The following is a 22387-nucleotide window of genomic DNA, read 5'->3' as shown; positions in this document are numbered from 1 at the left end:
TTCTATGTAAATCTGGAGAAAAACAAACATACTTTACATATATTGTTTCGTTACAGAAGCAACACTCGCACTAACACGGTATGTGCGATTGTCTTAAAGAAACGTGGCATGAGGTTAGAAAACATTTGTAAAAAGTATCAGGACGGGGGGGTTTAAATAACAAGATGGCAGCACTAATGTGACACGCACCACGTTCCTGAACATGTACATGAATTTCTCCCTTTTTTGCAATTTTTATGACCTGAGGAAATCTGATGTAGGCAGGCAGACAATATTTGTACTATTTGCTTTATCAATTTGATACACATTTGTGACACATCAGATCATACCGTATACTGGAAAGCTCTCAGAAAAAGTAGCAGTTTCCATGTGCGACGCTAATTATTTGTCCGCGCAATATAGACTTGTTGGAAGGGTGCCTTCACAATACCTAGATGTGTTCCTCCAGCAATCAGTTGTAATCTGTTTATTTTCCCTGCAGCACTCCCACAGGACAAACTAAGCATTACACAGGGCCCATTCCAATCACTGGGTTATTTCTGTATTGCAGGTCAGGAGGGGTCCTCCAGCGTGAAAGAGTCTTGTAGGTCGCTCTCTATTGTGGTGAAGAAATGACGCTCCTGCACAAGGGAGCTATATATTAACACAAAATGTCCTACAGAACATGTGAGCCAGAGTTTTCTACACTAGATACAAAACAATGAATGCTGACAAGTGTAAAGTATTAGTGAGATCAGGGAGAGTAGTTTTTCTCCTAAACTATTATTTGGAAAATCTGTCGCCAGGTTATGGCCATCTGATCTGAGATCACCATAATGTACAGAAGGAGACACTAATTCCAGTGATATGTCACTTAGGCTAGTTTCACATTAGCCTTTTTTTGCGCAGCGCATCGTGCGCATAAAAAATGCAAAGAAAAACGCAAAACAAACGCGCGTTTTTTTAACATCATGCGCACGCTGATGCGCCAAAAAAACGCAGCGTTGCTTGCGTTTTACATGCGTTTTTGCATGCGTTTGCGTTTTTTTATGCACATGCGTTTTTAGGTGTGACATGTTTTCCATTGTCTAGAGAACATTCTAGACTTGTTTCACTCAATAACGCATGCGCAAAAAAACGCAACCGTGCGCAAGACCATGCGCACGCATGCGTTCCCATAGACTTCAATGTGTTGTTTTTGCGCATTCCGTGCGCAAGCGTGCGCATGCGTTTTTTTGCCGAGACAGGGCGCACCAAAAAATCCAACATGTTGCGTCTGGCGCGCCTGGCGCAAAAGACAAAAAAACGCATGCGCACGAAAACGCAAGTGTGCGCAAGACCATGCGCACGTCATGTTAAACATAGGTGCGCAGTGCGCATGCGCACGGGTGCGCACGATGCGCAGCGCACAAAAGCGCAAATGTGAAACCAGCCTTACTGAGCTGCTTGCTGTAGTTTTAATAAAATCATTGCCGTGTAGTCCTTCATATTCATGAGCTCTGTATAAACGCGTTGCAATCACTGATTGACAGCTTTCTACCTATGCACAGTGTACACAAAAGCTGCCAATCAGTGGTGTGGGCGGGGTTATACAGAGCTCAGCATTCAGAGACCTGCTAGTTCTTCAGCAGATAAAACAGTGATTTTATTAGAACTGCAGCAAGCATCCCAGTATGTGTTATATTGCTGAAATCAGGATCTCTGCCCCTACATTGTGCTGTTCTCAGATGGGATAGCAAAAACCTGCTTACAGATTTCCTTTAATGTTTAAAAAGGGACATTAGGGAGATTCTAAAGATGAAAGTACAAAGTGTCACACTTTTTCCTTACACCCCACTCGTTATGTAGGACACGGCACGGTATAACGAATGTGACATGACTAATTCTGATTACACTGGATGGCGAGTAAAGGTTGAGAACAGGGGTGCAGGTTATTTCATCAGAACTTTCCATAGACAGAACTCATTTACTTCTACTCTATAAATGATCGCCTCTAACATTTTACATAACCATAGTGACAAATAAAAGCCAAAATACAGGGGAGCCTGTGAGACAAAAGATCCTGCGCGCTGGAAACACCTCCTGAAGTGACCAACCTCCGTGCATCTAGAATCAGCTTGCACACAGACACGTCACGGTCAGTAAAAGGCAGCCATGCGTAACTAAGCCAATTCACCTGAGAACATAGCCGGCCATGGAAATATCTACACACCCAGCACATCTGCTATTTCTGTGTGATCAGGACACTTGCTCAGAAAGTGGTATACAGTTATTTCTCATGAGACAAAAAAACCTCATCTAAGGAGTTCTATCCTCAAATCAGCAAAAAAGCCGCAGCACCCCATCAGTGACAAAACGCTGGTTTACCCACCCACATAGTACACATGGACGGTATAGCACACATCCTCAAAGAATTTCATACATCGCTCATTAAATTTAAAGAAAGTGCCGCATTTAGACTTACTAATCTGAGACACATTTGTCGGACCGTAGACTGTTTCCCATTTCATATCACCTCTTGGCGCACACTAGTAATACTCTCCGGTGAGCACTATGTCACGGATTCTGTCTGAATACCCAAAAAACTGTATTCCAACGGGAAATTCGACAGAGCCATTAACTTGGCAGACCACCTGTTTGTACATGTCTTAAAAAGATGAATATGACCAGGACAAAGGCCAAACTGTGCCCACCGTGACCCCATTGGCTTCCTTCCATAGAATGGTTCCATCAGAGGTTCCCGTTGGAATACAATTTATCAAGGATTGTGACAGAAACCCAAATTAGTGCTGTGCAGAGACCACTAGGCGAATGCGACCCTAGCCAAAGACAGGTCCTATGTTGTAGACAATTTTATACTGTGCCTGGCAAGGTTCATCATTGCTAGTAAATATGTCTAATATTATTCCAATGATCTGTGTACATATTTTGGTGATAGAATAGCTAGAATTATGGTGCGATGGTAATATTATCAGGGGAATGTATCAAAGTATGGAGTTCTCACACCAGTAGTGGGTGGACTAAACAGTGGAAAAACTGCTGTGTTATACAGTTGTGGCCAAAAGTATTGACACCCCTGCAATTCTGACAGATAATACTCAGTTTCTTCCTGAAAACGATTGCAAACACAAATTCTTTGGTATTATTAGTTTCATTTAATTTGTCTTAAATGAAAAAACACAAAAGAGAAAATAACTGCGACCAACCGCTTCCGGTAACCATCAACGAGTTTCTTACAATGCTCTGCTGGAATTTTAGACCATTCTTCTTTGGCAAACTACTCCAGGTCCCTGATATTTGAAGGGTGCCTTCTCCAAACTGCCATTTTTTGGTCTCTCCACAGGTGTTCTATGGGATTCAGGTCTGGACTCATTGCTGGCCACCTTAGAAGTCTCCAGTGCTTTCTCTCAAACCATTTTCTAGTGCTTTTTGAAGTGTGTTTTGGGTCATTGTCCTGCTGGAAGACCCATGACCTCTGAAGGAGACCCAGCTTTCTCACACGGGCCCTACATTATGCTGCAAAATTTGTTGGTAGTCTTCTGACTTCATAATGCCATGCACACGGTCAAGCTGTCCAGTGCAAGAGGCAGCAAAGCAACCCCAAAACGTCAGGGAACCTCCGCCATGTTTGACTGTAGGGACCGTGTTCTTTTCTTTGAATGCCTTTTTTTTCTCCTGTAAACTCTATGTTGATGCCTTTGCCCAAAAAGCTCTACTTTTGTCTCATCTGACCAGAGAACAGTCTTCCAAAATGTTTTAGGCTTTTTCAGGTAAGTTTTGGCAAACTCCAGCCTGCCTTTTTTATGTCTTGGGGTAAGAAGTGGGGTCTTCCTGGGTCTCCTACCATACAGTCCCTTTTCATTCAGACGCCGACGGATAGCACGGGTGGACACTGTTGTACCCTCGGACTACAGGGCAGCTTGAACTTGTTTGGATGTTAGTCGAGGTTCTTTTTCCAACATCCGCACAATCTTGCGTTGAAATCTCTTGTCAATTTTTCTTTTCTGTCCACATCTAGGGAGGTTAGCCTCAGTGCCATGGGCTTTAAACTTCTTGATGTCACTGCGCACGGTAGACACAGGAACATTCAGGTCTTTGGAGATGGACTTGTAGCCTTGAGATTGCTCATGCTTCCTCACAATTTGGTTTCTCATGTCCTCAGAGTTTTTTGGTTTTCTTTCTTTTCTCCATGCTCAATGTGGTACACACAAGGACACAGGACAGAGGTTGAGTCAACTTTAATCCATGTCAACTGGCTGCAAGTGTGATTTAGTTATTGCCAACACCTGTTAGGTGCCACAGGTAAGTTACAGGTGCTGTTAATTACACAAATTAGAGAAGCATCACATGATTTTTCGAACAGTGACAATACTTTTGTCCACCCTCTTTTTTATGTTTGGTGTGGAATTATATCCAATTTGGCTTTAGGACAATTCTTTTTGTGTTTTTTCATTTAAGACTAATTAAATGAAGATAATAATAACAAAGAATTTGTGTTTGCAATCATTTTCAGGAAGAAACTGAGTATTATCTGACAGAATTGCAGGGGTGTCAATACTTTTGGCCACAACTGTACGTAAAGATATGCAAAATTTAGGAGACATTGATTAATTTGCTGAAAATAATGGTAACACAGCCAGATGCAAAACTGACTTTAAAAAATTCCTCATATGGTAATTTCACCCCTGTGTCTTGGCATGAAAAGTATTATTCTTGGATGAAAGGTTCACCCAAACACAGGCGACATTGTCCCACATGCAGGTAATGTGCAACTGAATGGGATCTTCATGAGTGATAGGCGAGTAGCATGCTCGGGTGACCTCCGAGTATTTTGGCGTGCTCAGAGGTTTAGTTTTCATCGTCTCAGCTGCATGATTTGCAACTTGTTGACAGGCTGAATACATGTGAGGATTCCCTAACAAACAGGCATTCCACACAGGTATTCAGGCTGTCTAGCAGCCGCCAATCATGCAACATTGGATGATAATATCAGGGGCAGACATACCATTGGTGCAACCTGTGCAGCCACACTGGGGTTCACTTTCACCTTCAAAAGCATGTGGAATTGCGCATTATGATTAGCTATTGGACTATAAAGCACCCTGTAGCAAAGCCAGGTTGGCTAGGGTTAAATCCTAGCTCTAGAATCTCTGATTAGTGTACCTGGCTGGCTCTGCAGCATATAACCAGACATGGTGTTCACCATAGTCAGTGAGCTGGGGAAGCTGACCAGACTGGATTTGTGTTGAAGCTGAACATAGAGACAATCTGGAATCTCTCTCTGAGAAGTGACTGCACAGGCCATGCACACCAAACTGTAAGTATCACAGGTTGCTATGGATGATAGCTGTTTTGGTGGACTGAACTGGGTCTGTATTGTTTATTTAACGCCTGGCCAAGGCTAGGGACTTATGGCTTTATTTTGGTACTGTGCAACCACTGGAAATAAATGTCAGATTGTTTTGATACAAGAATTCAGTGCCTGTATGAACGCTACCTACTGCCTACCTGAGAGCGTGAATCCCTACAGCCCATATAATATTCTTGAACTGGGGCCCTCTCTGGTCTGTGCCCGACAGTGGATAACATAATTCTTTTTCAGCAAAGACTATTCGCCTTCCCATACACAGTGGTGGACATATCTTGCCTTAAATGTGGCTAATAACACAAATGTAAAGAATTACTAGAAGAAGAATTAGAAGACTACCTGCATGGAATACATAGGACACACTTCAGCACGTTTTTGCCTGCGGGATGACCACCAGCAGCAGGTGGAGATTGGGCCCTATTTTGGAATTGGGCCTCAATAGCAGTACAACCTGTACAGCCCTGAAGAAAACCCTTAACTGGTGGTACAAACACATTCATGCATCAATGGTATTTTCTAGACCGCTAAGGCTACTTTTACACTTACCGGGTTTTTTGCGGCCTGTTTTTGCAAGCCGTATCGCCGCAATTTTTACGGTCTGCCGCAATAACAAACCGCAAAAAACTCGCAGATTGACATTTTTCATTTTTCTAATACTATGGAAATAGCATTGGAAAAAAAAAACGGCGTTCCGCAAAACCGGAAGCGACGGGGGCCGTGTCCATACGCTGTGAAAAAGATCGAGCAGGCTCACGGCCGTATGGCACACAGCACACCATAGAAAAAAGAAAGATAAAAAAGGCCCGCAAAAACACGGTAAGTGTAAAAGAAGCCTAATATAGCAATATATAATTAGTATAAAATTATACCATATTTCAATTCACATAATGCTATCTAGAAACCTTTCATTGTAGTTCCAGCTATGCCTCTTCTTCCCTGAGAATAACACATAAACCTGTGGCGAGTAAGAACAAAGAAAATGGACTGTTCAAGGGTATATACGGTGATCCTGAAAATCCAACATAGGCTGTATCTTATGTAGTCTAGCAACAGTTCTTGTGTTTCTGTGCAAGAGAGGCGTTTCCTAGGCTCACACAGATGTGCAGCGTACTATCAGCCCACAAAGTAAAGACTAAGCAGGCGCGCAGAATTTGCCTTATAGGTGTATTCGTTTACTCTAAGAAATGTATCTAGGAAAACCACCTTTTCTAAGCCGACCCTCTGATACTGCTGTTCAGGCCCTCATCCTACGTCATAATGATTCAAAGAGATTTTCCACAACTAGGAACCTAAATTGCCAACAGACACGGCATGGAAGCTGCCACCATCGGAGAGTCTGTAGTCGGTCTGCTAGGTTGAGATTTCTCAACTTTTTCCAGACAGCTAGAAAATATATTTTCACACATCATCTCACTTTATCTTTATCTGTCTCCTATATTAATAAAAGAAAGCGAGGAGTCATTTCTGTTGCTATAGCGGAGATTGGTGAAACCATGAAAAAAACCTGTCAAAATAAAATGATCACTTCCTCCAAAAGTCTCTCCAGCCCTGACTCAACAATTGGTGGCATCTCAGTAGAGATTGACAAGCATGGGGTCATCATGGAGCATGATGGATTTGTTCTGTAAAAAAAAAACATTGCATGACAATTTGCTATGTGGCACCTGTCACCAGAAAAAATGCTAATATGGGGCTAATCTGCAGGCTAATAGCATTATAGTGCTGGCAGGTGCCTGGACTTAGGGAGAAAATGAACTTTATTCTCCAGGGAACTGTAATAGTCAGCCAGTCGGATGTGTACTGAACTGTTTAAACCCGTGTTCCCTAGGGGTGACCGAGTAGGTCAGTGCACCTTCCCACCTACTTGTTTTTATCTATCTCCATCCTCCTCTTCCTTGACTGACAGCTCTGGCTTTATAGGAGCCAGTAGAGGGCAAAGATAGATGAGAAACAAATATGTGGGATGGTGCACTGAACTGTTGGGCACACCAAGGGTGCACCACGTTTCATCTAAGCTGTGCTGCTGTTCTCTTGTATAGTGAAGGGTAACAGGCTACACTGTAGAGTGAAGAACATTGAAGGAGCCACAGCTCTGAATCAGCCCCTTCCTTCACACGATCAGTGCCAATCCCAGAGGTTGGTTCCCATTTCCCACCCTCCAACCATAAGATAATGCTAGATTCTAGAAATATGGCACCTTCTCCCATCAATGCTCTAATATGATTTTGTTCACCTGCACTGCATCTTTATCGATATGGAGTCAATGAGTAAGTGAACGTCACTGTTACTGCATATTTTATGGCCTGCTGTTCTGTATTTGGTCCAGTTTTTAGTGAAGAGCGAGTATACTCGTTGCTCGGGTTTTCCCCGAGTATTTTGGCGTGCTCTGAGATTTAGTGTTTGTCGACGCAGCTGCATGATTTGCGACTGCTAGACAGCCTGAATACATGTGAGGAATGCCTGTTTGTTAGGAAATCCCCTCACGTATTCAGGCTGTCTAGCAGCCATAAATCATGCAGCTGCGTTGACAAACACTAACTCTCCGAGCACATCCAAATACTCAGAGATCACCGGAGCGTGCTCAGGAAAACCCGAGCAACGAGTATACTCGCTCATCACTACTAGTTTTCTACCTTACGCATGCCTTCACCTTTCTGTCCCAAGATGCCTTCTTGTTTGCTGTGGTTTTTAGCCAAAAATAAATGGAGCATATGTAGTAAAGTACCAAAGACACTGCCCTCAGCACATAGCAACTAGTAAATTGTTTGTGTTCACAGAGGTAACAAAATTCGCAATTCTGCAAACGCAGTCTAGCAGGAACTCCACACTCAGGGATGTTTACCTTCTAGGCAGATTTGTGTATGCTTGTTGTCTTTGGCTGCACCGGCAGTTACCCATCTGGGTGAGATGGAATGACTGTCTATCCTATGTGTGCTAAATGGCAAAAAAGACATATAGACTATTAAGTAAAAATAATTTGGAACATATTGTTCATTTTTATGTGCACACAAAGCAAATACGCAGTGGATTTTCCATTGAGATTTTCCTGGGCAGAAAATCCACAGCGTATATTACACTGCCTGCCCTGAGGTTGAGCTGCAGATTGACATGTGCTGCGGATTTTCAAAACATGTCAATTTCTCCTGCAGCCTTTCACCATAGATTTCACCCTTTGCAACGGACAGGGTGACAGAGGCGTCCAATCCTGCAGCATTTTTGCAACAATATCGGAAATAAAATCCACTAAATTTAATCTGAATTTTTCCAATGGAAATTCAGCAGTAAAATAAGTTCCATGTGGCCATAACCACAGGAAATAGGAATTCCATAAATAATATCTGCCATTTCAGATATTTTTCAAAACAAACTATACTATGTGTGTACATGATGTGAATCCTGCATTTTTCACCAGTTTTCCCATGACAGGCTCAGTCTTTAATTTTCTGTTCTCTCTTAGCTGATGAGTGAAGACTAGCTGTTATGATGTCTCTGATAAACTGTGTACAGAGAGAGATTCCTTCTCTTCTATTTCTGTAGCACATGATAGAAGCAGCATTGGCATGGAAGATAATACTCAGTACTACAGAGCAGTGTGGCTGTGAATCCAGCACTGGAGTGAGATAAAGCAATTGTTCACAGCTGCAGCTCTATCTGCCTGTGTTCGCTGGAGACTTCTTGTCTTTCACTGTGCAGAGTACTCTTCACTCCTCATTGACGCCCCGTTAACAACTGAGGTACTCAGAGGAAGCCCATTTATTCACACATGTAGACATTGCCTTGGTGGAATGAGCCAGAGCATTCTGCATGTGATATTATAAAGCAAGCTGACCATATTTTTAATCAATTAATTCACAATTGTCTGGGAAAATCATGATGTCATTCTTTAGGGTATAGCTTTTACGCTGCTTTTGTTGAATTTTTTGGCTGTGATTTTCATAAACATTCTTCTTTAGGCTGCTGTTATATCGTGATTTTCAAAATCTCTGCATCAAATAAAGAAACAGCATATGGAGATACACTTTTAAGTGTTTAATTACCCCCAAAAAATTGACTAAAAGCCAAGAAAGACAAATGTAGTAGAATTATACCGTATTTGTGAACATAAACAATTGAAGATTAAAAAATGAAGCAGTGTTGTCAAAATAATTATAATTATAACCCACAAGGGTAGAATCGGAGACTCACCTGGTGTGGGAAAGATGTCCTAGATAACTGGACATTGACCATTACACCCAGTGACCTAGTTGGCTTTTAAAGAAGCTGACACAATCTTGGTTCAAGGAACATCCAAATTGGAGATCGCTGTTGTAGACCCAATTTCAAACCAGTGTATTGGTTGGGGTGGACAGCGGTATACAAAATGAGAAGGAAATACTAGCGCCCAGAGGTAAAAAAATTCTAAGGTGCAATGAAATATGGGTAAATTCAAGGGGTAACTTCCTCCACTAGAGGAGATGTAGATGCACATCAACCTACATGCTTCTGTGCCACTTATCACCCTGAAGGACAAATAGTCTTATCCATGTTGAAGACACTTACAATGTTCGGTAAGAAATCATAAGCGTTCTTTCATACCCAGACTGCCCTTACAGTGAAATATGTGTCTCCGAGGGTCTTACTTTACAATGAATATCTACAGTATGAAATGGCCAGCCAACCTCTTTCTTTATCCTGCTCTCGGCAGCCTGTATCCGATGATCCATCTCTTCTTCTAGCTCGCTCAGCTGCATGGCTGCTTTGTCCTGGGCTCTACAATTGAAAATCAAAACCATCAGCAAACAAAAACTGTCCAACTCTTCCCTTACTTTCATTTATTGACAGAAAAAAGGGCACAAAATGCTTTTTTATGCAATGTAACGGGATATTATTTTCTCAATGTAATACTGTAGCGCTCACTGTGAGGTTACAGAGGGCAAATGCCACCAAAGAGACAGAAATCAAAATAAAGACCATAACACGACCAGCCCTTTAGTGTAAATCCAAAGACCTGCCTACGTTATTCCATGGGCATCTTACATTTGGGCACTAGGACCCTTATTTTAGACAGGTCCACAGGTTTACCTAACAATAATGTTGGCACCTTTTAGTAGTAGCTCTCCATGCTATCACCTTCCATACATTTCAGTGGTGTGCATGACTCCTCCATTTCCACACAGGACCCAAATCATCACTGCATTTCCACCAGTTTTTTTTTTGGCGTGAACACCTCTCGATTAGTCACTTTTGGATTCACAACAAATTCATCAAACGATTTGCGCCTTTTTAAGTTGGCCTTTGTGGTTAAGTGAGTTGGGTTTTTTTTTACGTGAATAAGGCTTCTAGATGTTTTATTTGGCAGGACTCTACTCCAGTACCCCGTGATTTGCCTGGCAGTTTTTTTGGCTGGATACCACACAGGCTGCACAGTCCACAGACTGCTCAGTCCACAGGCTTCACAGTCCACAGGCTGCACAGTCCACATGCTGCACAGTCCACAGGCTGCTCAGTCCACAGACTGCACAGTCCACAGGCTGCACAGTCCACAGGCTTCACAGTCCACAAGCTGCTCAGTCCACAGGCTGCTCAGTCCACAGGCTGCTCAGTCCACAGGCTGCATACCACTCAGGCTGCACAGTCCACAGGCTGCTCAGTCCACAGGCTGCATACCACACAGGCTGCACAGTCCACAGGCTTCACAGTCCACAAGCTGCTCAGTCCACAGGCTGCTCAGTCCACAGGCTGCTCAGTCCACAGGCTGCATACCACTCAGGCTGCACAGTCCACAGGCTGCTCAGTCCACAGGCTGCATACCACACAGGCTGCACAGTCCACAGGCTTCACAGTCCACAAGCTGCTCAGTCCACAGGCTGCTCAGTCCACAGGCTGCATACCACACAGGCTGCTCAGTCCACAGGCTGCTCAGTCCACAGGCTGCATACCACACAGGCTGCACAGTCCACAGGCTGCACAGTCCACATGCTGCACAGTCCACTGGCTGCATACCACAAAGGCTGCACAGTTCACATGCAGCACAGTCCACAGGCTGCTCAGTCCACAGACAGCACAGTCCACAGGCTGCACAGTCCACAGGCTGCACACCACACAGGCTGCACAGTCCACATGCTGCACAGTCCACAGGCTGCTCAGTCCACAGGCTGCACAGTCCACAGGCTGCACAGTCCACAGGCTGCTCAGTCCACAGGCTGCATACCACTCAGGCTGCTCAGTCCACAGGCTGCTCAGTCCACAGGCTGCTCAGTCCACAGGCTGCATACCACACAGGCTGCACAGTCCACAGGCTGCACAGTCCACATGCTGCACAGTCCACAGGCTGCATACCACAAAGGCTGCACAGTTCACATGCTGCACAGTCCACAGGCTGCTCAGTCCACAGACTGCACAGTCCACAGGCTGCACAGTCCACAGGCTGCACAGTCCACAGGCTGCACAGTCCACATGCTGCACAGTCCACAGGCTGCACAGTCCACAGGCTGCACAGTCCACAGGCTGCTCAGTCCACAGGCTGCATACCACACAGGCTGCACAGTCCACAGGCTGCACAGTCCACATGCTTCACAGTCCACAGGCTGCATACCACAAAGGCTGCACAGTTCACATGCTGCACAGTCCACAGGCTGCTCAGTCCACAGGCTGCACAGTCCACAGGCTGCACACCACACAGGCTGCACAGTCCACATGCTGCACAGTCCACAGGCTGCTCAGTCCACAGGCTGCACAGTCCACAGGCTGCATACTACACAGGCTGCTCAGTCCACATGCTGCATACCACACAGGCTGCACAGTCCACAGGCTGAACACCACACAGGCTGCACAGTCCACAGACTGCACAGTCCACAGGCTGCTCAGACCACAGACTGCACAGTCCACAGGCTGCACAGTCCACAGGCTGCACAGTCCACAGGCTGCACACCACACAGGCTGCACAGTCCACAGGCTTCACAGTCCACAGGCTGCACAGTCCACAGGCTGCACAGTCCTCATGCTGCACAGTCCTCATGCTGCACAGTCCACATTCTGCACAGTCCACAGGCTGCATACCACTCAGGCTGCACAGTCCACAGGCTGCAGTCCACAGGCTGCATACTACAGAGGCTGCATACCACACAGGCTGCACAGTACACATGCTGCACAGTTCACAGGCTGCACAGTCCACAGGCTGCACAGTCCACATGCTGCACAGTCCACATGCTGCATACCACAAAGGCTGCACAGTTCACATGCTGCACAGTCCACAGGCTGCTCAGTCCACAGACTGCACAGTCCACAGGCTGCAAAGTCCACAGGCTGCACACCACACAGGCTGCACAGTCCACATGCTGCTCAGTCCACAGGCTGCACAGTCCACAGGCTGCACAGTCCACAGGCTGCACAGTCCACAGGCTGCACAGTCCACAGGCTGCACAGTCCACATGCTGCATACCACAAAGGCTGCACAGTTCACAAGCTGCACAGTCCACAGGCTGCTCAGTCCACAGACTGCACAGTCCACAGGCTGCACACCACACAGGCTGCACAGTCCACATGCTGCACAGTCCACAGGCTGCTCAGTCCACAGGCTGCACAGTCCACAGGCTGCACAGTCCACAGGCTGCATACTACACAGGCTGCTCAGTCCACAGGCTGCTCAGTCCACATGCTGCATACCACACAGGCTGCACAGTCCACAGGCTGCACACCACACAGGCTGCACAGTCCACAGACTGCACAGTCCACAGGCTGCTCAGACCACAGACTGCACAGTCCACAGGCTGCACAGTCCACAGGCTGCACAGTCCACAGGCTCCACACCACACAGGCTGCACAGTCCACAGGCTTCACAGTCCACAGGCTGCACAGTCCACAGGCTGCACAGTCCTCATGCTGCACAGTCCTCATGCTGCACAGTCCACATTCTGCACAGTCCAGAGGCTGCAGTCCACAGGCTGCATACTACAGAGGCTGCATACCACACAGGCTGCACAGTACACATGCTGCACAGTTCACAGTCTGCACAGTCCACAGGCTGCATACCACACAGGCTGCACAGTCCACATTCTGCGCACAGTCCACAGGCTGCATACCACTAAGGCTGCACAGTCCACAGGCTGCATACCACTAAGGCTGCATACCACACAGGCTACAGAGTCCACAGACTGCATACCACACAGGCTGCACAGTCCACATGCTGCACAGTCCACAGGCTGCACAGTCCACAGGCTGCATACCACTAAGGCTGCATGCCACACAGGCTACACAGGCTGCATACCACACAGGCTGCACAGTCCAAAGGCTGCACAGTCCACAGGCTGCATACCACTAAGGCTGCATACCACACAGGCTACACAGGCTGCATACCTCACAGGCTGCATACCACACAGGCTGCACAGTTCACATGCTGCACAGTCCACAGGCTGCATACCACACATGCTGCAGTCCACTGGCTGCATACCACAGGCTGCATAGTCCACATTCTGCACAGTCTACATTCTGCACAGTCCACAGGCTGCATACCACTAAGGCTGCACAGTCCACATGCTGCAGTCCACAGGCTGCATAGTCCACAGGCTGCATACCACACAGGCTGCACAGTTCACATTCTGCACAGTCCACAGGCTGCATACCACTAAGGCTGCACAGTCCACAGGATGCACAGTCCACAAGCTGCACAGTCCACAGGCTGCATACCACTAAGGCTGCATACCACACAGGCTACACAGGCTGCATACCTCACAGGCTGCACAGTCCATAGGCTGCATACCACACAGGCTGCACAGTTCACATTCTGCACAGTCCACAGGCTGCATACCACTAAGGCTGCACAGTTCACAGGCTGCACAGTCCACAGGCTGCATACCACTAAGGCTGCACAGTCCACATGCTGCACAGTCCATAGGCTGCATACCACACATGCTGCAGTCCACAGGCTGCATACCACACAGGCTGCACAGTCCACATTCTGCACAGTCTACATTCTGCACAGTCCACAGGCTGCATACCACTAAGGCTGCACAGTCCACATGCTGCAGTCCACAGGCTGCATAGTCCACAGGCTGCATACCACAGAGGCTGCACAGTTCACATTCTGCACAGTCCACAGACTGCATACCACTAAGGCTGCACAGTCCACAGGATGTACAGTCCACAAGCTGCATACCACACAGGCTGCACAGTCTACAGGCTGCACAGTCCACAGGCTGCAGAGTCCACAGGCTGCATACCACACAGGCTGCACAGTCCACAGGCTGCACAGTCCACAGGCTGCATACCTCACAGGCTGCACAGTCCACAGGCTGCACAGTCCACAGGCTGCAGAATCCACATTCTGCACAGTCCACAGGCTGCAAGCCACACAGGCTGCATACCACACAGGCTGCATACCACACAGGCTGCATACCACACAGGCTGCACAGTCCACAGGCTGCGTACCACACAGGCTGCACAGTCCACAGGCTGCACAGTCCACATTCTGCACAGTCCACATTCTGCACAGTCCACAGGCTGCATACCACTAAGGCTGCACAGTCCACATGCTGCAGTCCACAGACTGCAAAGTCCACATGCCCAGGCTATTTCTAAAAGCCTTGGACATTAGGCACTGGTCAGAACTCAATAATGATCATTTAACGGGGTTGTCCACTACTGGATAAACTGCCTGCCGATCTATGGGCAGCAAGTATTAGACACTGAATGTATGATTTCAGCCATATATAACTCTGAAACACTGAGGAATTTCAGAGAAAAACAGTGTAAAATTAGCTAGTCACAACTTCTCCCCGCCTGCTGCCCTGGAGTGATAGATCTCTCCCTGTCTCAGCCTGGATGAAATGTGAACACTGCAGCAGGTGTTGCTCGGAATAGATAAATGGGGGTAAATAGGATGGAGGAGCAGCAATAGTCTGAGAGATAAATATGATTTTAATTTTTTCTTCACCTCAATAGGCACACTATTAAGGGATTATCTATTAGTGAATAACCCCATTAAAAACTTTAAAAGTCATGGTCTATGGTGGTATCTAAGTTGTTTAACAGAAGGGGGCTCACTGTGGCAGCCCATTGGCCCCCTTGCAAAGTGATTATGGATGCTTTCCTATGGCATTCTGGGGCCTAATAATAGTGGCCATAAACATCTGCATAGCAGGTTATTCTTACAAGGCATATTGGTTTTTGAAGCATTATAATATACCTGCCTTAAAGCAAATCTGTCTCCTGGTCTGTAAACCGAGAGCAGCATCATTCAGAGATGGAGACCCTGATTCCAGTGACGTGTCCCTTTACTTGGTTGCTTGCTGTAGTTTTGACAAAATCCATTTTATCAGCAAGGAGTTTTCACTAGAGGACTAGTTTATCTACTGCCATGTATTCATCCATATTAATAAGCTCTGTAAAATCCAGCCCTCACCACTGATTGGCAGTTTTCTGCCTAAGCACAGCATACACAGAACGCTGCCCATCAGTGGTGTGGGTGGGACTATACAGAGCTCAGCATTCAGAGAACTACTAGATCTGGAGCAGAGAAAACTGTGATATTATGAAAAATACAATGCTGCAATACTTTAGCATTGTAATATACAGTGAAAAGAACAATGTCCTATGAGGCCACGTCTGTGCCAATGCAGATGGTACACACCACTATGCCACGGTGACTGACTGCCGTACTTAAGTGAACTGTAGGTGTGACGTCACTGCTGCAACCTGTCAACAAAGATTGGGAACAGCGGTAGAGAAGCATCACTGGAGTAAGGGCAGCATAATTAGCATACATACTGTACATGTATACATTGAATTTAATCATTGAAACATTGTATAAACACATCATTAGCTGCTACTGCACAGATCTAAAAAGCAAAGAAAACTCTGTTCACCATCAATATGGTTCATATACATGAAGGTCACGACAGCCACAATATCAGTTTCCTTTCATAGCAATTATTTATTGTGGTAGAAAAACACACTTGAAACACAGTTTGAAGGAGCAAAAAGTACCTTTTAACAGCAATAGCCAAATTCTCCATTTCTGAGCTTTGAAGTCTGATCTCCCGAACAAAGTTTCTGATGACATGTTCGTATTGTTGGATTAGGAGAGGTTCCACGATGGTGATGTTCTGGTATAGTACATTGGCTTGTTCTTTCCTGCAGAGTAAAAGAAACCCTTCAGTCATATCCACTCTCACTCAATATAAGGAAAAAATCCGGTCTCGTGCGTAATAATGCTGGAGAGAGGCCAAGTTGGAGAGATCATTACATACAGTAAGTTATTTGTATAATCCTAATAAATGCTTGGTGCCCGGGTCACTGGGCTACTGCCACATTCAACCTAGTGTAAAACAAGCCTACAAGTTGGGGGATTGATTACACTGTGTTACGAAGGTTTTGTCCCTCGGACAATTTTGAGTGTTCCTGATAGATTTTTTCATGCTGATTTCAGAAATGAATTCAGATTTTTCCTATCACGTAAGTGTGGCGCCCCTGAAGGTTCAGTCGCCACAGAGGTACTGCACCTCCTCCCGAGGTATGGTACCCCACCATCTAGGTAAGGTGGAGACACCTGACCACACTCCAACACCTGCACCCCACACCACAAAGTAGTGTAGCATAGCACCCCTTTGTGGCTCCCTGCTTGGAACACGAAACGTGCTGGGAGGCGGGTGGAGCTTAGTTTACACTAAAGAGCGGGAAGAGTGAGGATTTAGTCAGTCAGTCTGACAGAAGGTCAGAGAGTGACAGGGAGTTGAGTTGAGAGATCCCTGAGAGAGGGACGGATGAAGGAAGTGCTGCAGCCGACCTTAGTGACCAGGGTCTGCTGGCACAGGGAAGAGACAGAGAAAGAAAGCCTGATTCTCCATAAGAAAGAAGGATTAGTACGGAACGTAAGGAGAATAAGAGAACAAGGACCAGGGTTAGAGGAGAACCCTTCTCAAGTTCTGAGCGCAAGGCCGGGGTCCGGTCCCCGAGGTTGTATGGATACTAATGGTCCTGCAGCAGACACCGGAGGAATAGAGGTAGTGACCACTTTATTCCCACACAAGACTTGGGGGCACAACAGCAATGATAGTGAGCCGGGACTAAGTAGTAAGGAGTCCCCGAAGCAGGCTACAGCTGTCTGCCGTACAAGTAGAATTCTTAGGAACATCTGACAGGAGGAACTCCAATGTAACTCAGTACTGTGAGTACTTCACTCAAAGGCGCTAAGAGGGAGACGTTCAGAAAAGGCACATATGTTGGCGGAGTGTTGGAAAGGAGTACTTCATCTTGTCTGGAAGTTGGCTGAGCTCCTGACCCGGAGGACACGGCACGGATGCGGGCACCTGTACCTGCAACAGACTGTGAGTAAAGCTTTGGAACTACATGTCCTGGTGTCCTCCACTCATTACTGCGTCAACCTGCCCAGCACTGCTACATCCCTTGTGCCCGACACTAGACCATCTAAGTGTCACTTCACCTACTCTGCCCTGGGACTACAGCCCTGCCTGTGGAGGGCTATAACATCATTGCTGCACCACACCATCTGTCCCAGAGGATCTGTCTGCAGCGTCGGCTTAACATCTTCATTGCCGAACACCACAGGTGGCGTCACAAATCATTTATACACTTTCCCCTTTTACAATGGTCGCCCAGGGCCAAGGGCCGGGTCTCAGCTACCGTGACATCTCCCATTGAAGCTCATCGGGCCCGGTACCGAGTACTCCCACAGCCCTGGGAGGGTGACCCATAAGGTTTTTGAGAAATGATACGAAACATGATAATATTCTGTTATAATTCTAAAAGCACGTATATGAACTTTTTCTGAAACAGTATATTCTGAATTTTCCACTGAAATAACATAAATTGCTGATCTACACATATGCAAGCACTTATTATGCGAATTCCGCGCAGGCGCAGTGAATTATTCGGCTGACCGTGTACGGAGTATACCACATCTCCTGGGCAGGGGAGGAATCAAAAGACAATACTGACATAGTTAGAGCATGGCTGAATGGATCACGACCTTCAATGCCGTTCGCTGACCCAATGATATGGAGAGAGAAGAGAGATCATGTAACAGATTGCTACTTCTGCCTTACAAATGTAACAGGATATTCAGCAAACAACAAGAAATCAATAGAATATCCTAATCTTCCTTCAGCCATAAGACCAGTGCCACACGATGAAAGTCTTCGTGTTCCAAAGCCACCCAAAGTATGGACAATGGAGGACGACGAAGATGAACTAACAATGTCAGTGGAAAATGAAACTGCTGCAGACCCAGACTTTGAGCCTTCTACATCTAATTCACATCTGTTCAGTCAAGCTGATATGAGTGACTTGGTCAGAGATTTGAAATTGTCAAAGAGGCAGGCAGAACTATTGGGATCAAGGCTACAAGAACGGAATCTCTTATTACCAGGAACAATAGTTTATGTTTTTCGCAGTCGTCAAGAAGACTTTAATCAATTTTTCAACCATGTCGACAGTTTAATCTTTTGCAACGACGTCTTGGGATTGTTTGGTGCTCTTGGATGCAAACATGACCCGAAGGAATGGTAACTGTTCATTGACTAGTCAGTTTTAAGTCTGAAGGCTGTTTTACTACACAACGGAAATATCTATCCTTCTATACCTATTGGACATGCCATACACATTAAAGAAACATATGAGAATATGGAGCTACTGTAGACCCACATTATAGAAAATATAAGTGGAACATATGTGGTGATCTAAAAATTGTTGCACTTATTCTTGCACTGCAGCTTGCATATACCAAGTATTGTTGTTTTATTTGTGAGTGGGACAGTTGTGCACAAGAAATGCACTATTTCAGAAAGGACTGGCTACTCCGCGAAAACCTGGTTGCTGGACAGAAGAATGTTAAACATAATCCTCTCGTTGATCCAGCAAAGATAACTCTCCCTCCTTTGCATATTAAACTTGGGCCTATGAAGAATTTTGTCAAAGCAATGAACAAAGAATCGAAAGCCTTTTCTTGCTTGCAAGAGAAATTTCCAAGAATAAGTGATGCAAAGATTAAAGAAGGTATTTTTATTGGCCCACAGATCAGTGATATAGTGAATGACAGTAGCTTTGATGGTCTTTTGCAAGGTGCTGAACAAGTGTCATGGAGAGTCTTTAAAGATGTGACCTTCAACTTCCTTGGCAACAGCAGGGCACCAAACTTTGAACAACTCGTGGACAACATGCTCACAGCATATCATTTGATGAAATGCAATATGTCACTAAAAATGCATTTTCTACATTCTCACTTGGACTTTTTCCAGCCAATCTTGTTGCCGTTAGAGATGAACACGGTGAAAGATTTCACCAAGACATTGTGCTGATGGAGAAAAGGTACCAGAGAAAGTGGAGTACATCGATGCTGGCTGACTATTGCTGGAGTCTTATTTGAGAAGCATCTGACACGGATTATAAACAAAAGTCGTCTGCAAAACACTTTTGAACCATTGCTTTTGCATCGATGCACATGTATGTAGTGTCTCGGACGTCATAATGTACTGTAGACTGTTTATAACACATCTCCTTGAGAAAGCGCTCCTTGGTAGCGCGAAACACGCGTCGGGGATCTCTCCACACTCTGGGGTACCTGGGCATCTTCGGTAAGCTCTCCCTTTGTTTTATATTTTGCCATTATGGCGTTATTATGCAGGATATGGGATGTGCTTGCCGCTGCCCCTTCTCATTTTGTGTCAGCCGTTTAAGCCTGCTGCCTCTTTTAGACCTATTATGGTTGTGATCTTATTGTAATGATTATAGACAGCAGCGCTTTATACATACATCATTTGGGCTTTCCATTGAGCAGGGTTTAATTATTTGGTGCAGTGGGTCATGTGTTTTCCCCCATCCCCGATTCTTGGTGTCAGCTAGTCATGTGCAACTTTGCTATGAATATTTATTGTACACATTTGTCATAATAAAATTTGTTATACTTTATTAAAATTCGTTGTGGATTCAGTTACTCCGTGTTTCTCTGAGTATATATTTTAACAGTCTAATGTAGACTGTTTTTAACAGCTGACATGTGCCCGCAATAGGTGCGAGCAGAATCGCGATCCGCCCGCATCTATTAAGTAGTTAAATGCCGCTGTCAAACTCTGACAGCGGGCATTTAAATGCAATTCCGGAAGCCAGTCCGGAAATACACGCAGCGACGACCCCCGTCACGTGATCGGGGGTCATCGCTGCATTGCCATCACAACCAGAGGTTTCCGCGAGACCTCTATGGTTGTTGATGGCAGATTGCTATGAGCGCCACCCTGTGGTCGGCGCTCATAGCAAGCCTGTAATTCTGCTGCATAGAGGTGATCTGAGCATCACCTCTATGTAGCAGAGGCAATCGCGCTATGGCAGCTTCTAGCCTCCTATGGAGGCTATTGAAGCATGCCAAAAGTAAAAAAAAAAAGTGTTTAAAGAAATAAAAAAATTTAAAAAACATGAACGTTCAAATCACCCCCCTTTCGCCCAAATCAAAATAAAACAATAAAAAAAATCAAACCTCGTTCAGAATCGCCCGATCTATCAATAAAAATAGAATTAAACTGATCACTAAACGGCGTAGCGATAAAAAACAATCAAAAGGCCAGAATTAGGTTTTTTTGGTCACCGCGACATTGCATTAAAATGCAATAACAGGCAATCAAAGGAACGAATCTGCACAAAAGTGGTATCATTAAAAATGTCAGCTCGGCACGCAAAAAATAAGCCCACACCCAACCCGAGATCACGAAAAATGGGGAGGCTATGGGTCCCGGAAAATGGCACAATTTTTTTTTTTTTAAGCAAAGTTTGGAATTTTTTTTCACCATTTAGATAAAAGAGAACCTAGACATGTTTGGTTTCTATGAACTCGTAATGACCTGGAGAATCATAATGGCAGGTCAGTTTTAGCATTCAGTGAACCTAGCAAAAAAGCCAACAAGCAACCAGTGTGGGATTGCACTTTTTTTTGCAATTTCACCGCACTTGGAATTTTTTTCCCGTTTTCGAGTACACGACATGGTAAAATCATTTACATCGTTCAAAAGTACAACTCATCCTGCAAAAAGTAAGCCCTCACACGGCCATATTGCCAGAAAAATAAAAAAGATATGGCTCTGGAAAGAAGGGGAGCAAAAAATGAAAACGAAAAATCGAAAAAAGCTCCGGTCATGAAGAGGTTAAAAAAATTACGTGATACAGACTTTTGGAGCACATATTCGTGTTCAGCATATTAAAATCTATAAGATACAATAAAATTTTCTCAGGACAAGAACTTCCCTGAAATTTGTTGCGCAGTTTTACAGGCTGTTGTACAAAGGGGTCCTAATTATTGTATAGACACTCAAACAAGATCATTATTACTGAGGGCCAGTGAGGGGCAATTATTACCCCCCCACCTGCCCAACCACACCTCTTACTGCTCCCTCTCTCATCCCCCCCCCCCGATGGCTTGGTTATGGTCACCCTACTAAATGCAATAATACTGGCTGGATTGTTACCTACCCATATATACTCGCCTATAAGCCGAGATTTTCAGCCCATTTTTTTGGGCTGAAAGTCCACCCCCCCCCCCCTCTCTCGGCTTATACGCGAGTTATACAATGGGGGTCAGCGGGGGAGGGGGAGCGGGGGTGTCAAAGATCATACTTACCCCCTTGGCACTGCAGCCCAACTGCTTCTCCCACGCCTTCCTTCAGCGGTCACGTGCACATATTCATGACTTTAATGAGCAGTACCACGTGACCACTGAAGGAAGAGCTGCCAGAGATGCAGGGGCTGCAGAGACCGTGCCAGGAAGGGGTAAGTATATGCGATATTCACCTGTCCTCGGTCCATTGCTGCGCGTCGCTCTGTCCTCCACGTCCTCTGTCAGTGACGTTTAGGCAGCAGAGGGCGCGATGACATAGTTAGCGTGCGCCGCGCCCTCTGCTGCCTGAATGTCACTGACAGAACCTGGAAGACAGAGCAGGCGCAACGATGGGACAGGTGAATATTGCAGGTGCTGGGGCCCTGAGCCGGCTGCTCAGGACACCGGCACCTGGCCCCCAGCGACGAGGTGAGTATGTCATTTTTTTTTGCAGCAGCGGCATATGG

The 22387-nt window shown here is 45.7% G+C and overlaps 1 protein-coding gene across 1 annotated transcript in view; it reads right to left on the bottom strand.

Moving 5' to 3' along the window:
* RASEF (RAS and EF-hand domain containing) overlaps positions 1-22387 on the bottom strand; it is a 108355-nt gene that overhangs the window by 47014 nt on the left and 38954 nt on the right. Inside the window, exons 2-3 of the mRNA XM_073546034.1 lie at positions 16310-16456; positions 10006-10096 (exon numbers count right to left, since the gene is read on the bottom strand). Coding sequence (XP_073402135.1) covers positions 10006-10096; positions 16310-16456 — 238 coding nt within the window. The remainder of the gene's footprint in view (positions 1-10005; positions 10097-16309; positions 16457-22387) is intronic.

The sequence above is a fragment of the Dendrobates tinctorius genome, unplaced genomic scaffold, assembly GCF_039654945.1.
Source record: "Dendrobates tinctorius isolate UK_male_01 unplaced genomic scaffold, ASM3965494v1 ptg000144l, whole genome shotgun sequence".
NCBI lineage: Eukaryota > Metazoa > Chordata > Amphibia > Anura > Dendrobatidae > Dendrobates > Dendrobates tinctorius.
The sequence above is the reverse complement of the archived record's forward strand: the minus strand, read 5'-3'. Positions and strand labels throughout refer to the sequence as shown.